This window comes from Trachurus trachurus, assembly GCF_905171665.1.
Source record: "Trachurus trachurus genome assembly, chromosome: 21".
NCBI lineage: Eukaryota > Metazoa > Chordata > Actinopteri > Carangiformes > Carangidae > Trachurus > Trachurus trachurus.
This window is the reverse complement of record NC_139899.1, coordinates 11,428,663-11,454,442: the sequence shown is the minus strand read 5'-3', so window position 1 is coordinate 11,454,442 and position 25,780 is coordinate 11,428,663. Positions and strand designations below refer to the sequence as shown.

The 25,780-nt window shown below is 42.5% G+C and overlaps 1 protein-coding gene across 2 annotated transcripts; it reads left to right on the top strand.

Moving 5' to 3' along the window:
- Positions 1–1,411: 1,411 nt before the first annotated feature.
- Positions 1,412–24,898, top strand: ranbp2 (RAN binding protein 2). 2 transcript variants are annotated; one of them, XM_083997371.1, is made up of 30 exons: positions 1,412–1,638; positions 3,097–3,164; positions 3,265–3,376; positions 4,744–4,896; positions 5,465–5,695; positions 6,270–6,412; positions 6,628–6,823; positions 6,975–7,115; positions 7,202–7,361; positions 7,555–7,736; positions 8,872–9,071; positions 9,435–9,558; positions 10,133–10,294; positions 10,599–10,736; positions 11,340–11,471; positions 11,644–11,868; positions 12,009–12,092; positions 12,317–12,455; positions 12,574–12,668; positions 12,761–17,429; positions 17,951–18,028; positions 19,096–19,272; positions 19,662–19,748; positions 20,073–20,248; positions 20,995–21,274; positions 21,825–21,911; positions 22,019–22,173; positions 22,246–22,519; positions 22,604–22,959; positions 23,759–24,898. In XM_083997371.1, exons 1-30 carry the CDS (start codon positions 1,567–1,569, stop codon positions 24,062–24,064), a joined length of 9,402 nt encoding a protein of 3,133 aa, XP_083853497.1. In that variant the 5' UTR covers positions 1,412–1,566; the 3' UTR covers positions 24,065–24,898. The 2 variants fall into 2 exon arrangements, with proteins under 2 accessions (XP_083853497.1, XP_083853498.1); XM_083997372.1 differs by lacking the exon at positions 17,951–18,028.
- Positions 24,899–25,780: the final 882 nt, after the last annotated feature.

Below are 25,780 nucleotides of genomic sequence, written 5' to 3'. Positions count from 1 at the left end.
ACCTGCTGCCAGCAAATACTGCATACGCCAAGTTTCACAGTGACAGGTTTTACTGCATAACAAGTGGTAACTGTGTGTGTGTTACTGTACAACATGCTGGCTTTTGGCATGTGCTGAGACCGGATGTTGGAGTAATGTTAGAGGTGAGTACATGTGTCTCTGTTTGCTTGTAATCCAGAGAAAGTGATCCTCTTAGGGTCGTGCACTGACTTCCTCAAGGCTCAGACCCTCTTAGGAAAGAAAACCAACAGTTGTGAATGGGCAAGAATAATTTCTGTTTTCACAATGTTTCACTCAAGCAGTATTTTACCACCAAAAGCTTATCTTATGCATAGTAGTTTGAAAGAAAGACACATTCCACTATTTTATGGAAATACAAAGTCTATGTTACTGTTGTGATTTTCACTGCCTAAGCCAGCATTTCTCAAATGTTATGTAGATGTCAAACTCTCCATTTGGACTGTTTGTTGTGAAGGAGATTTTCAGTTCGACTAAAAATAGTCCTGCAGATAGTTGCATGTGATATCTGACTACCTGGGTGAGTTGACTCTACTGCTGTTCCTTTTTATTTTATTTCACAATACTTGTCCAGTGACACTATTTCTCCATGTAACCACACCAAAGTGCATGCTCCAAACTTGAATGGAAAGTTATTTTTCAGTATATCCAAGATAATTCTGTCATTTCACCTGAATAAACATGTACATCAATACTACTGGTGCACAGGAAGCAGTGTTTTTGATTTATACTTTCTAAAGCCTCTCAAGAGTGGAACATGACGTTACTTTGTAGGTGTAGGAGCCCAGTCTATATCATAGAGTACATACATTATGTTTTAAAATGAGTCCCCTGCTCTACCCTGATTCGCAACACACATGGCTGTTGTGATTGATTGCTGTGAGTGACTACACACACAAAATAAATCACACCAAGAGGAAGTATTGGCCATTAAAGTCAGTCTTTTACTATACTATAATATCTATTTCCATCAGATAAGGCCTAAACATCTAAGAGCATAGCACTAAGCTGTTTAGATTATTGTCCATGATAAAAAAATCTTCTGTATTTTTCTTTTCTGCACTTTTCTCTTTTACTTTAATCTTCAAGTGCCAAAAAATAATTATATTTTATTTATATATATGTATATACACAAACATACAGACGAATAAAATGTTAGATGCAGACCAGCGATTAGTGTGATAAAGAATAAATACATTGGTGTGTAAATTATAACCTGCAGTTCAACGCAAAGCGGGTTCACCCAGCCTGCCCACCCCAGACTGTAAAGCCTGCCCACCCCTTCTTCAAAAATAAAGTGCGTCAGTGTGCGTCATACCGAGTACTCGGTTCTCATTGGCTGGGGATCCCGATTCAAGAGAGCGCACAACCCACGTGACCCTCTGCCATTTGATGGTAATGAGACTGCGCAATATCATCATGAGCAGTTAACGTTGAGGAGTGACAGTCGAGCCGATATTAAAGTCAGTTTTTTATATTTGTTTTGTGATTTGCTGGTATCCAATGTGCCAGAGTTTGCCGTTTTAGAGATAGTTGTTATCGGAAGCCATGCGGCGAAGTAAGGCTGAAGTGGACCGTTACGTTTCTTCAGTACAGAGTTCCTCTCCTTCCCTCAAAGAGGTAAGTTGAACCGGCGGCTAACGCTAGCGTGCCGCTGCCATCATGCCAGCCAACATGTGTCAGCCCCAACACCCGGTTAAATCCAAGCTAGGTAACGTTTAAATTAACCGGACATTTCATTGTTTACTTTGAATCCCCTTGTACGGTGTAAGCCCCGCCGACCGTCCTCCGTTAGCAACGCGGACGTTAGCAACCCGCCATGGTAACGCCTCGTCTCGTCCTCCCGTTAATGCCCGGAAAATGCGCGGCACTCGCAGGGTTGTTACAGCAGCAGCTAGCTCATTAGCCCTGCTAGTTAGCCGTGACACAGTCAGCTAACGTTAGATAAACCACTTGTTCATTTTAAACCAGTGTGATTCACCCTTGACAACAAGGCTTTGACGCTCCCTTTTACCAGAATACGCGTCGTTAGCTCTAACTATAATAGTTACATGAAATAAAACTTAAAAATCTGCTGTTATTTGAATGGCTCACTGACTACACAGAAGTTACTGGACCGGTACCTAGCTAGCCAAACTTTACTCAACTCAGTAAATCGTATGACACTGAAGAAGAAACCCAGTAACCTCATAGCTATGTAGTTTCGTTTTCGTTTGGGAGTAAAAGAAAGAGAAGCAACCACTGTTTGTTCATAGCAATTTTGTTGCAAAGTGTTTTCCTGAAAAGAAGAGCATTTACATATACAGCGGATAATTGAAAGTATAAACAACAACAGAGAGCATAAAATAGCTAAGGTGGGGTGAGGGAATCTTGTATCATAATTCATAATCATGTTTTATGATAAGATATAAATGATACTAAGGATGTAGTGTGTCCAATTTCAATGGTGTGATCTACAGTTTGGCAGGGCACTTTAAATCACTAGCTGAAACCTAGGAGTGATCAGGAAGCTTTTATGGCATCAAATAAACAACAAAGTCCATAAGTCACAGTGATTTCATTGTGGCTCCTGATGTAGAGATAGTAAGACCAAGTGACTGGGTGACATTTGTTTGAAATAATCAGACTGAATGTCCTAATGTGCAATTGTTTTTATTATTCTATGTCCTGGCAACCACCAAATCTCTAGAAATTCCTGGTACCACTCTGTACCATGTGGTAGGAAAAACGCTGTATACTGTAGTAACGAGTAGTTATGTAGGTATTAAACCTCAGCAAGTACAAAATGGCAACACTAGCTCACGTTTGGACTGAAAGTGAGCAGTAAATCAATAGTGAGTTTAATCCAATTGCCATGTTGGCCGACAGGCTGTTTGCTTTTACCATGCCAGGACACTGGTGTCATTTGTATGTACGATTACACCTTCAAAAGTGTCATCTTGTAAACTGAATTTCAAGTCATGATAATTTATGTCATTAAATTTGCTTAAAAGCAAAAGGCAAGAAAAAAATATGATTACAATGACTCAAAAAATTGCCCTATACTAATATGTATCTCCAATGTTTTCTTTCCTACAGAAGCCAGTCAAAGGGTTTTTATTTGCTAAACTGTACTTTGAAGCAAAAGAATATGAACTTGCAAAAAGGTGAGCACACACACACTGTTGTTGACTGAATACAGTAATTGCTTCTCAAGATGTGTCTTTTACATTGACAGTAATTTTGCATGTTTTATGCCCATACTAGACATGTATCAGAGTATCTCAAAGTCCAGCAGAGGGATCCGAAAGCGCACAAATTCCTGGGACAGCTCTACGAGAGAGAGGGGGACATCGACAAAGCAGTAGGATGTTACAAGGTAGACAAAACATGTCACAACAAGTGTTTTAAGAAAATGACTAAAGTCTGCTACATGCCCTTCATTCATAAAGGTAGAAAAGTTCAGATGGGGTATTCAAATATGTTGGTCAATATGAAGAAGTACATTGTGGTAATTTACAACAGGTAGTTCCTAATGGAGACTCATTCCACAGCCCATTGACTGTACATTAAATGGCTTACATCAAGGCAGCCAACCCTACAGCATGGATAAAGTCTTACCTCTAGTTTGCAATACAGCTTAGCTACCTGCCAGCATCTGATTCTCTTAACATCTTAACTCCTTCAGCGTTCAGTTTCTTTTTTGTTTGAATGTACAGACTTTTAATTAGGACTATGTAAATGGGTTCTGTTTATCAGGTTACCCAAACAGTTCTGCTATTGCACTTCATAGAAAGTGTGCTGAGCTGAAGAAATTCAATGACAGTTGTGCTAATATGAAGAGGTCTATTTTAGAATACAAGGTTGGTACAAGGAGCCCATTAATTATTGGAAGACAAAGTATTTGGGGTTGATGTTAACACCTACACAAGGAGGGGTAATTGCACAGCTTTGAATGTAGTTAAATTTACTTTCCTGAACAAATTTGTCACATTCATTCAATTTTAGATATGTTTCCTACATATTTTTGACACCAGAAATCTTAGTTGGAAACATTAAGGCAATTCATTCTAAGTAACAATTTAATCCCCTCTATTTGTTTTGTTTTCCAAATAGTGGCACTCTCAACTATTATTAAATCCAGAAGACCCATCGTGTAACAAACTTAACTGTATACTCATTGTAATGCATCGTCTCTCCTGAACAACTTCAAGAGGATCTATTTTATATTGCAGAGAAGGGAAACCTTTTGGGTATTATAAAGTATTATTCACTATATAAACCCAGTTAATTTCCAGTCTTTCTATTGCAAGTCATTGCACTTCAGCTGGATATACCAGCTGTGAAAAAGGCCCATTTGAGGTGTTGAAGCGCTGTGTGAACCACAGAGCAGCATGACCAGGACTGACTGTAGTCCACCCTGCTGCTGCTGACACTTTGCAACTTAAATAAAACCACCTCCAGACTGTATAAAAAATTAAATCACAGTATTACAGTATGATGAGGAGGAGGTGTTAAGTTTTTATCTCTGTATTTTATTTCTGTTATCACAAATGTAGAACCAAAAAATAGCATGGCATATGATGCAGATGATAGGATTCCTCAAGTAGAAAAGTCAAGTCAGCTCACAAACATGCCTAGAGGCTTTTACATGTTGCACATTGTATGAAACACTCTTGCCTTTTCACTCTTGATTAATTGTGGTAATTGACCCTAGTATGCTGTCACCTGTGTGTGTGTCTGCAGCGGTCAGTGGACTTGAACCCAGCCCAGAGGGACCTGGTGCTGAAGGTGGCTGAGCTACTCGTCAGTAAGCAGGAATGTGACAGCAGAGCAGAGTTCTGGGTGGAGAAAGCTGCAAAGCTGCTGCCAGGAAATCCTGCAGTCTTCAACCTGAAGGTGAGGGGCTTTTTTCCCCTCCTCTTTCCTCTCCAGTAGGAGAGCATTAACTGTTAAACTCATCTAATATCACTTTTAATTTGTACCAACAAGTGCCTAGATTGTAGCCCAATGTGATCTCTCCCTGTTTCATTGGCTGCCAGTCATGATCATCCAATTTTCATGAAAAGCATGCAAGCTCTAAATCTGCATTAATACCTCTAGTCTGGGATCACCTTAAACCAATTGCCCGTGGCTAATACTCAAGCGTCTGCAGCTGAGAGAAGCACTGCGTGCCAAGTAGTGTAGTCCCGCTTCTTACCACACCTGTGGAGAGTGTGGAAGACTGATGTAACTTATGCCATCTGCAATGAATACTAGATATGATTGGTGTCAGCTCGGATGATCTTTCTGGGGGGTGAGCAGTATTGGTGGTTTTAAAAAAAAAACAGCATCCCTAAATTTAAATATGCACAGAACTTTGCTTTGTATTCATGTGTATACAGTCCATGAAGGAGATGCATATAAACTAAGAGCAGACAAGATGCTAAAATTTTTCTTTTTGTTTGATCCATGCTGCTTCACACAGGAGCGTTTGTTGAGTCGTCAGGGTCAGCAGGGTTGGAACCGGTTGTTCGACCTTCTCCAGGCCGAGCTAGCAGCCAGGCCCGGTGATGCACACGTGAACGTGAAGCTGGTCCAGCTGTTCTGTCAGGATGGTCGACTGGATGAAGCTGTCAAACATTGCCTTGCTGCTGAGAAAAGGGGCATGCTGAGCCACAGTCTGGACTGGTACACAGTGGTGGTGCGCACTCTGCAGGTGAGCATACACTCCCATTAAGGCTGGCAGTAGCTGTAGTCTAATATATCTGAAAGGTTAGGATGAGGAGATTTTTCTGAAGCTTTTTAAGATCTGACCTGTTTAAAGTAACATTGCGGAGTTTTTCGGCCTTAAAATAATGTTTCCAGACTCACTGCAATGATCGAAAAATGGTTAATAGGATGAATGGTGCTGCCACCGCAGCCTGAGCGGGGTCGCGTCGGCTGAAACTGCACTATGTAACTTCCCTGCACGGGTATGAAACACTGCCCCCCCTCCTCCCCCCTCCCCTCTGCGTCGAGGGAGAGACGTGGTGGGTGAAAGCAAAACTTACGTTCCCCTCCGGTCGTCACCGCCCCCGACCCCCCTCACCCCCTCCTCCCCTCCCCCGACCACCCGCCACACAGTCTCCTTGCAAGTATGTGGGAAATACTGTCGTTTATTAATGGGAATAAACGCTTTTTCCCCCCAGACGATAGCGCTTCTCAACCAGATGGTGGAAGCACTGAGCTGAAACTCCGCAATGTTGCTTTGAAAAGCTAAATAATACTATTAATCAATGACTTTTTTTCAGGAATATCTGGCTCAGCCCAGTGTATCTAGCAATGAAAAGATGAGCCGGCGCCTCCAGAGGGAGCTGCTATTAGCCCACTGCAGCCTGCTGAGAATCACACTGTCTGAGAGCATCATGCAGCCCAGTCGTGATGCCCTCAAAGGGTAGGTCGTGTTGAGGATGTACATGCTCTGGAGACAGGCTGATTCCATAAAATCAAATCTTCAATGCTTCCATAAGATGAACAATATCCATGTCGTTGTATTATACATTTTTTTTAAAAGTCTGTTTTCCTCTAGGTGACTGTTTGTTTCCATTTATTACAACACAACCTTTTGAAACTCAGTACTGTATATTAAATCTGTATTTGTGTGTGTAGGTTTGACCAAGCTATGCAGTCACTGAGCAGCGTCGCAGGCCGCCACACAGATGAGCTCTGTGAGGTGTTTGTGGAGATGAGAGGTCACCTGTACCTGCATGCAGCCACCCTGCTTTTGAAGCTGGCACAGGATCGCCAACAGACCTGGAGGGCTGTCATTGACCTGGCTGCACTGTGCTACCTGCTGGCATACCAGGTACTAACATACCAAGAAACACGAATAGCCAGCACCTATCACCTCACTAACTGCCTGTCAGTTTGTTCCACTGTTTCCATTTACAGATTTTACTCAGCAGCTACAGCCAGCAACTTTTGACTGTATTCTGACTCTGTTGTCTGTCCACCAGGTCCCCAGACCAAAGCCGAAAGTGACCAAAAGAGACCAGTCAACCCCACACCTCCTGGAGCTGCTGGCCAACGATCGACAGAGTCAGGCTGGACACATGTTGCTCAATTTGAGCACTGATTCATCCACCTTAATCAGAGAGGTGAGTCAGTTTAGTTAGACTGACAAACTGTTTTATATAGAATATATCATTTTATCTCATCATCACTCAAAATTTTATGTGTGCAGGTGGTGGAGGCATTTGGAAATCGTAGCGGTCAGGACTCTCTGTTTGAACTCCTGTTCGGACCACAGGCCTCCACTGGATCTTCATTTATTGCCAATGATGACATTCGTTCCATTAACACCACGGGTCCAGAGCTCTCCCAGTTGGTCAAATGGGATACTGGTACATAACTAATAGTTACAATAATTGACTGCTTTTTAAAGTGACATTAAACCCCCCCCCCCCCCATTTTACTTTTATGTTTACAAACTGCCATAAGTGTCTTTTTTCAGACATTCCCAAGTAGTGACATAAAGATATATTTTTCCTGCACTTGCTGCATTACATTATAATAACTGTGTTGTCTCCTCTTTAGGGTCCATTATGCTTCATGGTGGTGACTTGCAACATCTGAGCTGGTTGGGACTGCAGTGGACTCTTCTGGCCCAAAGACCGGCCCTGCGAGCCTGGCTAGCACAGCTCTTTCCCAGGCTTACTTTGGAAACCTCCAAACTAGACACAAACGCACCAGAGTCCATTTGCCTACTGGACCTGGAGGTAAGATGACTCATAGGACTCATCAAAACATTTACTGCTATATTTAAAAAAAAAAAAAAAAAAAAAAAAAAAGATATATATATATATATATATACACACTATATTACCAAAAGTATTCGCTCACCCATTCAAATGATCAGAATCAGGTGTCCTAATCACTTGGCCTGGCCCCAGGTGTATAAATTCCCTTAGTTCCAGTGAAAGGAACTTTGAATGCTTCAGGTTACCAAAACATTTTGGACGATTCCATGCTCCCAACCTTGTGGGAACAGTTTGGAGCGGGCCCCTTCCTCTTCCAACATGACTGTGCACCAGTGCACAAAGCAAGGTCCATAAAGACGTGGATGACAGAGTCTGGTGTGGATGAACTTGACTGGCCTGCACAGAGTCCTGACCTGAACCCGATAGAACACCTTTGGGATGAATTAGAGCGGAGACTGAGAGCCAGGCCTTCTCGACCAACATCAGTGTGTGACCTCACCAATGCGCTTTTGGAAGAATGGTCAAAAATTCCTATAAACACTCTCCTCAACCTTGTGGACAGTCTTCCCAGAAGAGTTGAAGCTGTAATAGCTGCAAAAGGTGGACCGACATCATATTGAATTCTATGAGTTAGGAATGGGATGGCACTTCAGTTCATAGAATGAGTAAAGGCAGGTGAGCGAATACTTTTGGTAATATAGTGTATATATTTATTTATTTATTAAAAAAAAAAAAAAAAAAAAAAAAAAAAATATATATATATATATATATATATATATATATATATATATATATATATATATATATATATATATATATATATATATATATATATATATATATATATATATATATATATCCAGTTGACATTTATCAAATCCAAACCACTTAACACATGAGAATCCTCTCCAACAACTTTTCAGATGAACATTACATATTAACAGAATCAACAATCAATTCTGGCAACACTGAAGAAGCATGCAAGCTTCATCAACCTTTGTCTTTGCTAATATGAAATAAAATGAGAAAAATAAAGCCAACTGTATGCCCGTTGGCTGTTCCTTGTTTTTAATTGGTTCTGAAATTAAATTTCCTCCCCTTCTTTCAAAAGTGTAAACATGTTTCTGTCTCCTGTTTAAATTTTTCCCTCCAGGTGTTTTTAAATGGCGTCGTGTTCTGTAGTCACTGCCAGCTTCAGGAGACAGCGAAAATCAGCAGTGGGATGAACCAGCAGCAACATCAGCAGCTGTATGAGCCTCGCTGCCTCCCGCTTCCTCTCCTTCGCCTCTTGACCACCGAGAGACAGAGGGAGTGGTGGGATGCCATCTACAGCCTCATTCACAAACGAGCAGCGTGAGTCTGAGAATACCTGAAGTGATTATATCAACCACATCTCACATAATGGATGTTATCTGCTACCTTTGTTTACTTTTTGCATCTGTTGGCTGTTTATATCTCACATTAAAAGTTTGTAGAGTGTGGCCGTCAGATGTCAGGCAGTGTCTCATAGATTTTAATCAATTACTATTGTATATAATTGCTTTTGCCAGAAACACTGCCACTGATTGTTTTTGTCTAAGTGTCAAAAAATATTTAGACAGTTGGTCAACATAAAGTGCAACTGTTGTCTGGCAGCTTTATAAGTGACATGAACAGACCGAAAAAACACATTGTTCAGTTATTTTTTCAGTGTTATTGATGTGTGTCTCCTCGCAGCCCTAACATGTCAGCCAAGCTACGGATGATTGTGCAGCATGGACTGAGCACTCTGAGGGCTGGAGAGAAACATGGGCTTCAACCAGCACTTGCCATTCACTGGGCTCAGTGTCTCAGCCAGACGGTACAAACACACGCACAGACACACACATATCTGTAGAGAGAACAGTGTTGTATTTGATTGTATTTAGATTAAGTAAGTACTTGTGTGCTTAACCCAGATTCACAAGTCACTGTAATGCTAACTAAATTTGTGATTACTGAATCAAAAGGTCATACCTTGGCTTAACACTGTATGAGAGCTACTGGACTGCAATAGGAGAAAAGCATCAGTTATGTAGGTGGCAGCCATGCACACAGACATTTAGCACAGGCAGAAAAATACCACTTGGAAAACTCTGCACCTTGCCAGACACTGTGCAGGGACACACATGCCTCTACACCTGCTCCTCTCTGTCACTCACTGTACAACTGCTAAATGTGATCAACGCTGAGATGTCCAAGGGGCCACATGTGCAGCCCTGCTGACTGAGTGACCATTTGTTTTTTGTAGAATTTGCAACTGAAGAAACAACTGTGAAAAGTGCATGCGCTGTTTTTTTTACTTTGCTGATAATGTCTAGCCTGCATTAAGCTAATGTGGCCTGTTCACATTTTGTCTTTGACATGTAGCTTTGTTTTTATGTTTAATAACCCAGGGTGATGGTGTAAACTCGTACTACGACCAGAAGGAATACATTGGCCGCAGTGTCCATTACTGGAAAGTTGTTCTCCCACTGTTGGAAAGGATAAAAAACAGACGCAGTATACCTGAACCCCTTGACCCCCTCTTCAAACACTTTCCCTCCAAAGATATACAGGTTATTACTGTGCTCATGTTTTCTTTTATTATAGGAAAGTTTGCATTTGGTTTGGGTTGTTGCACCACTCTCGTTTTTTCAGGAAGTATTGTCTTGGGTCTAAAGATGCAAGGACTTGGCTTTGCCTGCAAATAACATAATATTTAATGCTTCATCTCACTGTGTTTATATCTTTCTGTGTGTTTGGCTTTCTTAGTTTTTATGTATAAGTGTAAGAAATAGTAGTCAAGCAACTCATTTTTTGCTAGATCTTGAGGTTTGGTGTTCGATTCCCACTTAATAGTTAATTTGTGCCTCTGTTTAGATTTCTTCTGTGAAGGGTCATGAAGAGGAATTCAAGATAGCATATGCAACTCTCCTTGACATTGAGGGAAGGACAGAGGAGGCCATTGCTACCTTGGAAACTATCAACAACATGTCGTCCATCTGGCATTTGGCTCAGGTAAGTCATTGGCTTCCACACAGCTTGATTCACATAAGTTATGTTTTTATGTATTGTTTTATTTTGGTTAAGGTTAGCACCTCCATTGCCTCAAAAACAAGCAATTATGCCACCACAGACAAAAATGTATGCATCGATGAAAGATAATTAAATAAGGTTAGGGCTCATGAACATGTATTTGCCATGGATGTTTCGGCTCGGTATTGGCATTTGACTTTCCTATCCGTGAAAACCCAAATATGTTATTTTTTTCTGTTAAGTCGGTCCAGATAATATTTTGATGACTGATGCTACTAGTATAAAGTGACAATATTGGTACAGTAATAAAGTCACTCACTGTTGGTGCCACAATACTAACTAACATTATGCATGTTAGTTTGGTTTCGGGTTTTTTTTTCTCTCCATTCTTTTGGAGCTTTGTTGTTGCTTTGATGGAGACAGCAGCTGGCTTTAAGAGAATATGTTGATCAAATTTATCTGACCCTGTCCATGAATATGTGGTATCAAATTGGTGTGCCTTTTTAAATATGAAAGCTGATGCCTCTGACATTTATACATGTTTTTTTATTTGTGTTTCCATGATATTCTGCATTTCTTTGGCAGATCTACCAGCGGCTGTCAGAAGAGGCCAGCACTGGGGTTGAGGAAACCCAAGACAGGTGCATCACATTCCTGAGAAAATTCAGAACCTATCTGTCTAAGATCTACAATGCCAATGCTGATGACATTGACAAGGTATTTTTTTTTTCAATCTTCAAAATATTTAGGGCAAAACAAACTGCTGAAAAATTCACAATTCATTTGTAGATTTGCAGATTGAGGCAGCATGGTGGACTTGTATTTGTGCGTTTATTTATGAATGTGAACAATGCAGCAATATAACTACAGCCTGTGTTTTGTGTCCCAGCTGCCTGTGTCCATGGAGGAAGTTGTTGACCTCCTAAATGACGTGAACCAACAGCTGGGGGAGAGTGGGGAAGCTATGGATGAAGAGGAGGAAAAAGAGGATTGCCGAAGAAGACTAGCCCACTCTAGCCCTGCGCATCCCACTGAAACCAGTGCCACCATATCCCACATCAAGTTTTCCACTCCCTCTCCCAACAAAAGCTTGGTCTCTCCTTCCAAAAGACTGGTATGTTTACTTTGTATGTTATCAAGACTATCTGGGACTTCTTTATGTCTTTGAAATATTGTTTTTATTGTAATTATTTTAGAGACTTTGGACTTTAACACAAATAATTGATTTAATCATGTATTTCCCTTGCCATTCAGATTTCTCCCAAGACACCACCTCATTGGGTGGAGGACCAGAAGAGTCTCCTTCAGATGCTTTGCCAGCAAGTTGAAGCCCTCAAGGTCAGGATTAGACTTGCACAAAAGGAGATGCTTATGGGAATATGATAAAGTATATTTAGTCTGTTTTAAGTTGAGGTCTGGTACTCTCTACATTTGAAAATGATAAAATTCCACAGTAATGGTTTGACAGTTAGTATTCATTTGCATGAAAATGTCATGGTGTTGGTTAAATGTTCTAAATGTTTCAAGTAAGTTGCTTCTCACTAAAACGTCTTATGTTGTAGAATGAAGTTCATGATCTGAGACACAACTCTTCAGGCAACGGAGGCTCCCCTCATAAGATGTATGGGGAGAGCTACGGGGCTGAGGGCCTCCAGGAGCCTTTTACCCCAGTCCAGTCCTACCATGGTGCCCCCTTAACAGGTACCTAAAGGGACCCAAGGCATATCTAATATTAATTTCTTATGTGGAATAGTAGTGGACAGAATTTGTTCATGAAATTAACCTAAATCTTGATATACATAATTTATCTTTCTTGAAGTTGCCACAACGGGCCCCTCTGTGTACTACAACCAATCTCCAGCTTACAACTCTCAGTATCTCCTGCGCACAGCAGCAAATGTAACTCCCACCAAGGTAATAATCATCTAACATTGGTTTATTTTAATAAATTAGGGTACACTGTGCGACATTTATTCTCAGATGTTTATTCTTTTCTCTTTGCACAGGGTCCAATGTATGGTATGAACCGTATGCCACCTCAGCAGCACATGTATGCTTACCAGCAGCCCACTCACACACCTCCACTGCAAACAGCCCCAACCTGCATTTACCCTCCTCAAGAACAAGTCTTTGGTGCCCCTCTACGATTTGAATCACCAGCCACAAGCCTTCTTTCCCCGTATAGTGAAGAATATTATGGCCAGAGTGTAACCCAACAAACCACTAACCCACCTTTGCCTGAGCCTGGCTACTTCACCAAGCCATCTGTTGCCCCTGTCCAGCCACCAAAGAGCATAGAAGGGAAACCAATGGACTTTGGGAAGCTGTCCTTCGGCCAGCAAGCACCTGCTGAAGTCCCCAAAGTGCCTAGTTTTGGAGCAGGAGCAGTTGCCCAGTCAACCCCCTCAGCTGCTTTTAAATTCAACTCCAACTTTAAATCCAATGATGGCGATTTTACTTTCCCAGGCTCTCAGAACAAGCACAGTGAAAGTCTCCTTGGCCTGCTTACGTCAGACATTCCATCTAAAACAGATACTGTTCCAGAGAATCTTACAGCTCAGGAGCATTCTCAGAGCCAAACAAATATTTTCACCTTTGGCACTAAAAGTACAACTAGCTTCTCCTTTGTTGATTCACAGAACACAGGCACAGGAAGTTTGTTTGGAAAAGTTGACCAGCCTTTTAAATTTGGGGAAGATTCCACACCAGTGTTTGGGGTATCCAGTTATGCTGGAGAAAAAGAAAGGGCAGCAGAGAGCGACAATGACAGCACTCATGTTGAGGAGGATGAGGATGGCCCTCATTTTGAACCCATTGTACCTCTCCCTGATAAAATAGATGTAAAAACGGGTGAGGAAGACGAGGAGGAAATGTTTTGCAACAGAGCAAAGCTATATCGATTTGACGCAGAGACAAAAGAGTGGAAGGAGCGGGGGATCGGCAATGTTAAAATCCTAAAACACGGCGCTAAAGGGAAGGTCCGCCTCCTAATGAGAAGAGAACAGGTCCTTAAGATCTGTGCCAACCACTACATCAATGCTGATATGCTACTGAAACCCAATGCTGGCTCTGACAAATCCTGGGTCTGGAATGCCATTGATTATGCAGATGAAGAGCCTAAGCCAGAGCAGCTGGCCATCCGCTTTAAGACAGTAGATGAGGCATCACTTTTTAAAGCCAAGTTTGAGGAAGCCCAGGAAATTGTATTCAAGTCACCAGAAAAGCGCGACCATCAGGAGAAGAAAGAGGAGAGCTTAAAAGATTCAGAGTCACTGGCATCCCAGTTTGCACTCAAAGAAGGGGAATGGGACTGCACTGTATGCTGTGTAAGAAATAAACCTACAGATGCACGGTGTGCTGCATGTCAAAGTGCCAATCCCAATTCTTCATCAAAACCAGAAATTCAGGCTTCTGCAGAAACCAAAGCCAGTCCCTTTACCTTCAAATTTGGGACTGATTCCTCAAAATCCCATACTTCTGGCTCCCCATTTACTGGATTTGGTGCTTTTGGATCTTCTATACCATCTTCATTTACATTTGGGACCAATCCCTCAAAACCTGCGGACACAGTACCCAGTGCATTTGGATCTAGCTTTGGGGTTCAGTTTGGAAAGATGTCAGGGCAATGGGATTGTGACAAATGTTCTGCAAGAAATGAGGCCTCTACAGACAATTGTGTTTCTTGTAAAACCCCTAAAGCCTCAGCTAAAACAACTGCCACAGCACAAAGCACACCAGCTGCAGATGCCCTTGGAGCGCAGCCTTCTATATCTACTGTTGAGCCTGGGTTTGGTGCCCAGTTTAGCAAGAAGCCTGGGCAGTGGGACTGTGATGTATGCGAAGTAAGAAATGAAGCTGTTGCTGACAAATGTGTTGCCTGTAATAGTCCCAACCCTGCTGCTAAATCAACAGCGGGGACTCAAGCAGCACCAAGTGCACCAGCAATGTCAGGATTTGGAGCTAATTTTGCAAAGAAGGATGATAATGAGAGCTCCTCTTTAGAAGCCATGTTTGCCAAGAAAGATGGACAATGGGACTGTGACATGTGTCTGGTGAGAAACGATGCCTCTTCCGCTAAGTGTGCAGCTTGTCAGACACCAAACCCCAATGCTAAAAGCACAACCAGCACTTCCCCCTCAGCCTCCACCTTCAGGGGCTCAAGCGGGGGAGCTCAAGCAGCACCAAGTGTACCAGCAATGTCAGGATTTGGAGCTGATTTTGTAAAGAAGGATGATAATGAGAACTCCTCTTTAGAAGCCATGTTTGCCAAGAAAGATGGACAATGGGACTGTGACATGTGTCTGGTGAGAAACGATGCCTCTTCCACTAAGTGTGCGGCTTGTCAGACACCAAATCCCAATGCTAAAAGCACAACCAGCACTGCCCCCTCAGCCTCCACCTTCAGCTTTAGCTTTGGAACCAAGAGTTCATCAAGTCAGCCTGCTGCAACTGGATTCACAATGCCTTTTGCGACTGGCAGCACTTTTCAGTTTGGTCAAAACAAAGATAAAATCTCAGCTTCTTCTTTCAAGTTTGAAAATCCCCAGTCTGGATCTAGCACCACAAATGCTGCAGGCTTCTCTTTCTCAATGCCCATTTCAGCCAGTGGCTTCAAATTTGGCATTCAGGACACTGCAAAAGAAACCCCCTCAACTGAAGATCCAACACCTCCATCAGGGTCAGCTTCCAGCTTTCTTAAGAGCATAGCTGACAAACACAATGAGAAAGAAAACATGACTACATCCTCAGTGGACCAAACAGAACAAGATGAAAATCCATTAATTTCTGGAAAAGGAAGTACATTCAGTTTTGCCGACCTGGCAGAGTCCTCTGGAGCAGACTTAGAGTTTGGCCAGAAAAACCCTGATTTCAAAGGTTTCTCTGGAGCTGGCGAACAAGTGTTTTCATCATTCCAAGCAACTCCGACCAAGACAGATGCCTCAAATGACCAGGAGGACGATGGTATGTACAAAACAGAGGAAAATGATGATATCCAGTTTGAACCAGTGGTTCAGATGCCAGAGAAGGTGGACCTGGTGACGGGGGAGGAGGATGAACAGGTTCTTTATTCACAACGTGTCAAACTGTTCAGATTTGACACTGCCACTAGTCAGTGGAAAGAGCGTGGTGTGGGAATACTCAAATTTCTGAAAAACAACGCTAATGGCAGGCTTAGGGTGCTGATGAGAAGAGAGCAAGTCCTGAAGGTGTGTGCCAACCACTGGATCACCACCACTATGAATCTGAAGCCTTTGGCAGGCTCAGATAAAGCGTGGATGTGGATGGCCAGTGACTTCTCTGATGGAGATGCTAGCCTCGAACAGCTGGCTGCAAAATTTAAGAGCGCAGAGCTTGCGGAGGAGTTTAAAGAGAAGTTTGAAGAGTGTCAGAGACTTCTTTTGGACATCCCCCTTCAAACGCCACACAAGCTTGTTGACACAGGAAGAACAGCACATCTCATTCAGAAAGCAGAGGAAATGAAGTCTGGTCTGAAAGACTTAAAATTCTTCCTGACAGATGAGAAAACGAAGATCAAAGATGAAGATAACCAGGGAAATGTTACAGCATCCAGCAATGTTTCAAACCTTGTAATCAAGGCTCACAATGAAACCACAGGCCCCACCTTGGAGTGGGATAACTATGACTTAAGAGAAGAAGCTTTGGATGATACTGCTGACTCTTCAGTCTATGCCTCTCCCCTTGCTAGTAGCCCCTTGAGAAAGAACCTTTTCCGCTTTGGAGAATCCACGGGTGGCTTCAACTTCAGCTTCCAACCTGGCATCAGCCCATCTAAGTCTCCTGCTAAGCTCAACCAGAGCAGAACCTCAGTGGGTACTGATGATGAGCAAGATACAACCCAGGATGAAGAAAGGGATGGCCAGTACTTTGAACCTGTGGTTCCCTTGCCTGACCTGGTGGACATTTCTACAGGAGAGGAAAATGAACAGGTAGTCTTCAGTCACAGGGCCAAACTGTATCGGTATGACAAGGAACTGGGCCAGTGGAAGGAAAGGGGTATTGGAGACCTCAAGGTCTTGCAGAATTTTGACACCAAACGAGCAAGATTGATAATGAGGAGAGACCAGGTACTTAAGATCTGTGCCAACCATTGGATCACATCAGCCATGAAGCTGGAACCTATGAAAGGCGCTGAGAAGGCCTGGGTCTGGAGTGCCATGGACTTTGCTGAAGTAGGAGAGGGAAGTATTGAGCAGTTAGCTGTGAGATTCAAGCTGCAGGAAACTGCAAATACGTTCAAACAGGTCTTTGAGGAAGCCAAGGTTGCACAAGAAAAACAGGAGCTCATGACTCCAGTGACTTCTGGAGGTGCCACATCTCAAGACAGTGGGCCTGCAGGATCTGCAAAGGCTGCTACACCGGTATGTGGGAAGGCAGCCATCGCTGTACTGGAAGAGACCACAAAAGAGCGCACAGAACTGTCCCCTGACAGTAAACCATGTGATCCCGGTTCTCCAAGTCCTGTCAACACCTCAAAGACAGTGGTGTCTCCCCCTAAGTTTGTCTTTGGCTCTGATAGCCTTCAGAAGATTTTTGGCACTCTCAAATCTCAATCTGGGACCAAGGAACCTGCATCTGGTTCAAAAGCCAAAGATTCTGGACGTTCTGCTGAGGGGTCCCAACTTGCGGCACCTGCATTCAAAATCCCAGAGAAAGGTAAAACAAACATCCTAATATGTGAAATATTTGTCTGATTTTCTGTTTTGAATGAGTATCATGACTGTTTTGTTCATTTTTATTTTTACTTCATTGTCTTGTTCCATCTGCATCTCATTGCTCCATCATCTTCTTAGTTGACCCAGCCAAGACACTCCTCAGTTTGTACTAGGGCAGAAATTGAATTTAAACCATAGATTTCTCATTTCATCCGCATCTAGCCACTTTCTATGCTGTATATTGTTTAATTTACTCAAGATAAACCTGTATCTTTAGTAAACATGAAATACAGTAAATGATCTACAGCAGATTTTTGGTGCTGCACATACTGTATATTCATGCATACCCATAGATCTAGTCTGTTATCGGTAATTAGGTTTTTTTTTCTTTTTTACATAGTTCAGGAAACACACGCTCATAGTGTTTCGCATTTTTATTTAAGAACTTTTCGCCTTGTTTTCTTATCATGATATCAACCTCACAATTAGTTTCTCTTCGCCCAACAACCCATCATCCCTTAGGGCTGGATTTTAGGCTTTTCAAAGATAACCCAATGGCTTTTTGGACCAGCACATCAACCACCCAATTTGAACCCCCAGGTACTCTAATCACTGCAGTGTGTGTTAACACTTCTCAGCTGTCACCTGGCTGGCCCGTACTACTAGAAAGAAATAACCTGGATGCACGGAGTGAAAAAAAACAGTGGAGCTAATGTTTTGCATGTCCAGTGTGTGGAGGTGCAGTTTTTTAATATACAACGAATTTTAGTGTAGTAATAGTTATAATATTAGACAGGTAACACTTGCATCACATGATTTAAGTGTCTCACACAGGAGGAATTTATACAAAATAATAAAAGTCATGGTTTAAATAGTGCGAAATGGTACATTTATATAATTTCATTAAAACTATTTAAAATAATGAGTAAGAAACTGCTGACCAAACATCAAATGTCTAGTTATGTTTAGTCAGGTCTTCTCTCATATTTATCTTGAACTTAAATTGAGGCCAATCGTACTCTGCTTAGGTTCATTGGGTGTAAAGCTTTTCCAGTGATGCTAAAATTGGTTTGTGGGAATGTGATAATGTAATGATAAACATTGTTGGCTTTGGTAATGATCACTGACTAATTCATTAAACAAAAGACGCAATCCAAGTAGAGTTATGAATCCCAACAGCAGGTATGTCAGTTAAAGTCCGCGTCTATTGAAAAGTGAGCCGAGAAGATTCCACACAGAGCGTCCCTCAGAGAGGAATGCACTGTGCCAACGTCACACACTCCATTTTTAGTGCAGGATGTGTAGCAACAGTGTGAAATGCAATTCCCTGTCCAGTCTGGCTTCTGCCGGTTATGTGCAAAGGCCAATAAGAGCTAAAGCTGCAGTGTTTATGACGTTTAATTTTACAATATCAAGTATCCAGCAAGTGGCGTAGTCTGTCAAATAAAATTTAAGACAGAGACATGCATACAGTAATGTTCTCTTAATACAAGTTGTCTCAGAGTTGCAAATCAAGTGCATGCTGTCCCTTTTTTGCTGTGCATGAGATTTTTTTGTGTGTGGAACTAACACCCGTGTTTATGATGGGAATAAAGATAAAGATAAATAAAGATCTTCACCTGTCTGCCTATGTATTGTTCTACCTCTATCTTATCTGTATGTCACAGGGCCTCCTCAGGCAGAGGGAGATGATGCAGGATCGGAGGAGGACTCGGAAGTGGAGGTTGTGTATGTCAGGGAACCCACCGCTGAGCAGGCAGCCTTGGCCAGGAAGCTCCTGCTGCCACTCACCTTCTTCTGCTACCAGAGTGAACCAGGCTACATCAGTGATGACCAAACTGACGGTAACTAACATACAAAACAAGGAAATGAATATATAATGAGTGTCTGTTTTGAATAAATTCATTTAAAATATGAATTTTTGCTTTATCTCTTTTTATGTTTTCCACAGATGTTTTAGTCACAATTATATGAATCTGTAGAAAAGCACAAAAGCTCTGTGTTACTTTTGCCACTGTGTTGTTACATTTGAGCAAGCACACAACATTACTTTCTGCCTGTGAGGCTACTGTATATGCATTTCATGTAAACATCCTGATATTTGAATATAGGAAAAGTAAATGTAAATCAGGTAGACATTCACAAGTCTGCGGGAATGATGTGGGATCTTCTCTCACAGCAAACACAAATAGAATTTGGACTAAATACTAGTTGAATCTGTTTTAATTTCCAGATGAAGACTACGAGTCAGCAGTGAAAGCCTTGAATGGAAAACTCTACCCTGATCCTCCAGAGAAAAAAGCTGCAGCGTGTTCTGATGGTATGTGTTATATCCTGTCACACAGTGATATGATACTTGATTATGTCCAACAGCTCACCCTCACTTTTCATCAAGTACTGTTGCTTTGATTCAATGCGCTGTTCTTCAGCCTTAAAGGGATATTTTAACATTTTGGCGAATTCGCCTATTGCCATAATCCCTATAGTTTTAGGAGTAGGCTCATGCCCGGCTGGTCTACATACAGCTTGCACTGACAATTAAAGGTCATGAACCTACTCCTGAAAACTGTAGGATTATGGCAATAAGTGAATTTGCCAAAATGTTGAAATATCCCTTTAACATGTGTGTGTGTGCTGCATTCAGAGCCAGACTGCCAGGTGGTGTGGGAGAAGAAGCCGACACCGGAGGAGGAGGAGAAGGCCAAAAGCCTCCAACTTCCACCCACTTTCTTCTGCGGCCTGAGCACCACAGACAGCGACACTGACCACGACAAGCCTGAAGACTTTGAGACAGAAGTCCGCAAGGCACAGCAAGACCTGGTAACAGATACAGCATTTAGAAAGACACTTCATTTTGTCGAGTATAATAATTCAGATCAAATGAACATTAATACTAGGAATGCCTTTTGGCAGACTTATATTCACATCGAAACACTGAAAGTCTTGGATAACACTTCTAAAGTTTATAACTTAAAATGATATGATATGAATGAATGAGGTTACTTTGCCACTGTAAAAGGTTTATTTTTATATTTTCATATAGGTGCTGTAGAGTGGAGGCTCTTCTTCCCTTTCAAGCTATTTTTGATGAGAACTGACAGTGTTGTGCAGAGAGCCCACAAACTGATAACAGCCAAGTTTTATTTAGGACAGTCATCAAGTTACTGACAGAATCAACATTAATCTGTAACAGCTGATGTGGCGTACTGCTGCCGATGAATTTATGTTTGTGTATCTCTCATTCACTGGAGGGTTAGGGTTAGAGAAAGTCTGGGACATTCCTACTAAATACAATAGATACACAGTATTCGTGCAAGTTCTCTGCTACCAAGTGTTGATTCAGAAACACAACTATTTCTCATCCATGATGACACATTGTACTTTTAATCATACAAGCAGATTGTCTTAGCTATGTCCACTTTCAGTGTTGAATAACTGAGCAAGTAAATATGATATTTGGTTCATGAGTGTAGCATCTTTAGTACAGTTATGGTAACAGTCATATCATTGTCAAATATCAATTTAATAATTGTTTAGTAATTGTTTTACTTCTTTGCTTTTATCAGGATGCTGAGTTAAACCAAACTGGAAAAGCCTCCACTGCTGAATTGTCGGAGGAGCCGGCACCAGACCCGTCACCCAGCAGCACAGACGCTGCAGGCAGCATGCCGGCACCTGGAGAGCAGACCTCAGACCAGCCAACAGAGACTCAGAGTGAACCTCCCAGCAGCAGCTCTCCCATTGACCTTTCAACAAAGAAGAGCCCAGAACCAGAGTCCAGTAGTGGGACTGCAGCTTCCCCTCCCCCTCCCCCTCCCACTACCACTACCACTACAGCCAGTCAAGGTACACGCCGCCACAGCATCTGTCATGTTATGGAAACACTGCTCCTAAAGTCAGTTCTGCTCAGCTCAAATGTTGATGAGATTCCTTCCAAAACTGGTGTCAGGTGGAAAAAAAACTGGAACCAGACACGTTATAGTGTATGTGTGTATATATATGTGTATATATATATATATATATATATATATATATATATATATACACACACAGTATGTAGTATATAAGTTATGATTTTCCAGTATTTAAAAAAAAAAACATTAATCATGGATGTGTCAGCTGCTGAGTATTTTATATAATTCAGTAAGATTATGAAATGCCTTCATTATGGTTTTTACATTATGCTATTGGTATTTTTAAATAATCGTCCACTACCACTGAACATCATCTTTGCCTTCAAGGTCTGTCAGTTGCAGGGTTCTCGCTTTACAAGACTTCACACTGTTCATGTTGCGGTGTCCAACTATTCGTCTGCTGAAGTCCTGCCAACACAAAGGAAAAAGAAATCCTATGTTCAGTTCAGTGTTTGATTGTAACTTTGTTCCTCTCACCACAGACCCCTCCTTCGGCTTCAACTCTCTTGGGGGCTTCTCTTTCGCCGACTTGGCCCAAAACACTGACGGATTTGCTTTTGGAAGCAATGGTTGGTTTCAACATTGTCCAGCTAACTGTGTCATGTCTCTGTTGGCCTCCGGTGAGGTATCAGGTATTTCATCTCACATTTATTGTTCTCTGTTCGCTTTCATCTAGACTCCAACTTCTCGTGGGCAAACGCAGGAGCCACAGTGTTTGGCGCCGCAGTGTCCTCTGCACCCAAAAACAAGGGTGAAGAGGATGGCAGTGATGAAGAGGAGGCTCCTAATGGTGACGACATTCATTTTGAGCCAATAGTGTCACTGCCAGAGGTAGGTTTTGTTTAGGCATCAGATTGAAGTTAGGTGAATCAGGACCACAGCTCACCACGTTCTGTCTCTCAGGTGGAGACTAAGTCTGGAGAGGAGGACGAGGAAATCCTGTTCAAAGAGCGAACCAAGCTGTACCGCTGGGACAGGGACCTGGGCCAGTGGAAGGAGCGCGGCATCGGCGACATCAAGATCCTCTTCCACCCGGCCAAACATTTCTACCGAATTCTGATGAGGAGAGAGCAGGTGCTGAGGGTCTGCGCCAACCACACCATCACTCAGGCGATGGAGCTCAAACCCATGAACGCCTCCGCCAACGCGCTGCTGTGGACGGCAACCGACTACTCAGGTACTCGCTCGGTGCGGACATGAAGTCGGTGTCTCCCCTGGTGTTAGTGTTCGCGGTTTCAGTCTTCATTCTTTTTGTTTTCAGATGGCGATGGCGCAGTGGAGCAGCTGGCGGCGAAGTTCAAAACCCCCGAGATCGCCGAGTCCTTCAAGAAGATCTTCTGTGACTGTCAGAGCAGACTGGGCCCCAACAGCGGAGACGCCTCGTTTGTCCTTTCACCACAGATGTCGAGAGTTCAAGAGCACTCCAGAGACAGTAACCCTCAGGTGTTCCTCCAAGTGTCGGCCGACGGCCAAACGCTGGGCACCGTCACCGTAGAGCTTTTCTCCCACATCGTCCCCAAGACGGCAGAGAACTTCAGGGCTCTGTGCACCGGAGAGAAGGGCTTCGGCCTGAGGGACTCCATCTTCCACAGAGTGATACCAGACTTCATGTGTCAGGTGAGAAGGACGAGGAAAGACTTCAGCTTCACTAGCAGTTAAAATGTCAAACGTGTGCAGAGCAACATTCATTAATAAACCTACAGTTCCCTCTCATTACTGCAGGCTCAATGTTTAAAATAGGGATGTGTTGCCTGTTGTTATTGAGCACTGTTGCCACAAATGAGTGGTTTTATTACAAAGGGCATTTCCAGTCGTAATCAATGTTTAGCTCAGATATCAGGCCACCTATGATCAGTTCATTTTATACCATCCATACTCCCAACTGCAGCATGTGGACATTTATATTCGTTTTGTTCATATTCATTAATGGGCTCCGGACTAATTTGTTCTGTGGTTACAAGTAGCGTCCTTTTGACCATCATTTAAATTTAAAAAATTTGCTTTACAATTAAATTAAATAAAAATTCGGACTTGCCACGACTTCTGCATCGTTCCTTTCCGGGTCAGAGAACAAACGCCTCAGAGTCCCTCTACTGTTGTGTTCTCTGACTGAGGACGTTACTTGCGACCACAGAATAATTTTAAAATGAGTCATCCACACGCTGCAGTTGGGCGTATGGTATGAAATGAACTGATCATAGGTGACCTGATATGAGTAAACATTGATTACGACTGGAAATGCCCTTTAACTTGGCTCAAAGTGCTTCTTAACAGATGTTTTTATTCATGGTTGCCGAAGCAGCAGCGTCACATTGAGCTCATTTTTTGCCAAAAGACACTGTTGTTTTTATAACTCCATCAAGTGGACAGATTGTTACTGAGAAGTTCAACAAGTTCTTCATTGTTCTTTTTTCAGGGCGGTGACATCACAAAGAGCGACGGCACAGGAGGCAAGTCCATCTACGGCAGCAAGTTTGAGGACGAGAACTTTGACGTCCGGCACACGGGCCCAGGTATCCTGTCGATGGCCAACCGCGGGCGCGACACCAACAACTCGCAGTTCTTCATCACCCTGAAAAAAGCCGAACACCTGGACTTCAAACACGTGGCTTTCGGCTGGGTGCGGGACGGCATGGACGTGGTGCAGCAGATGGGAGCGCTGGGCTCGAAAGCGGGCGCGCCCGCCAAGAAGCTGGTCATCACAGACTGTGGGCAGCTGTAGCTTTTTAATGTCAACATCAAGATTTACTGTCGAGGTCAGAGAGGCCTCTGGATCATGAAGCGTCCCCCCTGTGCAGTGCAAACCCTCCACTCAGCTCCACTAGACATCTGAGAAATAAACCCCATCCACAGGACGACTGGTGAAGGCCGTTCAATTTAGAACCTCCAGTGACCTGGATTAGAGATTATTTTCTTTATAAATTATTACTTCACAAATGGGAAACATTGGTGTAGTACTATGTGGGGGAGGAGGCACTTGGAGCAAACCTTATATAATGTTGCTCTGTTGCACTTGCATCTTTGTTGTATGTCAATAAATTCTCATAATTTTGTTTATTTTGTGTGTATAATTGTACATGGACTACTTTTTTAATGTCTATCTTTGTTCCTCTGTATTGCATGTGTTCAGTTTGACTGTGCTGATCCTCTTCATAAGCTCCTCTCGGGTGTTTTTCCCTCTTTTGAAGAAGTCTTAACTCTAACTGAACCAGTCAGCTCATTGTTTGGGAGCACCTGTAGGATTGTAAGCGTGTCCCCGCCTTCTCTCCAGATGCTGCCTCTGTTCTGTTGACATTAGAGCTCCCCCAGTGAGTTTCCTTTGTGCAGATTTGATTTCACAATGTTCAGATAACTGGGCTTCATATTCGCCCACATAAACCTGAGTCACCTCACTGTGTTGTCCTGTGGACGTGGGGTGGCTCCACGGTCACGTTACATCTGGTTTGGATTTTACTAAGGCGATGATGTGTTACCATTTGAGATGATCACAGTTGAAATAGAAATGGTGCTTGTTGTACCATGATAGAACAATAAATAAAGTTGCTTTACAAGTAGCAGATGTTTGACTTCTAATGATTATCTGTGTGTAACTGATCAGACTGTCACAGAAACAGCATTTTAATATCAGTATATTTCATCTTCAAGATAAGCACATTAATTAAAAAAATTTAAAACATTGTGATGGTGTTACACATGTTTGTAAACACGTTGATGTTCCAACCCACAAGTTCTGGTAATTTTTCCAAGTCACTCAGTTCTTATGGGTTAAACCAGTGGTTCTCAAACTTTTTTTTACATCAAGGACCCCTAAATTGACACATTAGACCACAGACCCCCATTGAACAAAATTTTGAAGCAAACACCAGAAATTTTGGAAATATTGTAGAGACATTCCTGGAAAAAAGTGGTAAGATGTCTTAAAAAAACAAGTTTAACATTTTGTTGAAAAAATTTGGTAAAATTTCTAAAATAAATAAATAGAAATCATTTCACACAAAAAAAGTTTAAAAATTCTAGACAAAAGTGGTAAAATTTCAAGAAAAAGTTGTGGACTCCCTTGAATCCTCTCAAGGACCCCTGGGAACCATTGGGTTAAACCACAGCCATGTTCAGCTTTACTCCTGTGAGGCTTCATGACTGTATCCTGCATCATCGTCACATTTCATCCACAGATGAGCAGCCGTCACACCGTCCTCTGTAGTAGATCCTGCCAACGCCACCGTCTCGCCACAATCACACTGACATGGTGCAAACAGTATCAGCCATGTTGTGGCAGTTTTGACACGTGAAGACACGCGTTGTGCTGCAGAGATGGTGAAGCTGACGTGCTCAGCGGTTAGCCTCGTCTTATTAAACTTCTTTGTACCTTAGGAGGTGACAGTCGCTGGGGCAGCCAGTCTGCAGCGTGAGGAGAGGAAGTCGCACCAGAGGGCGAGAA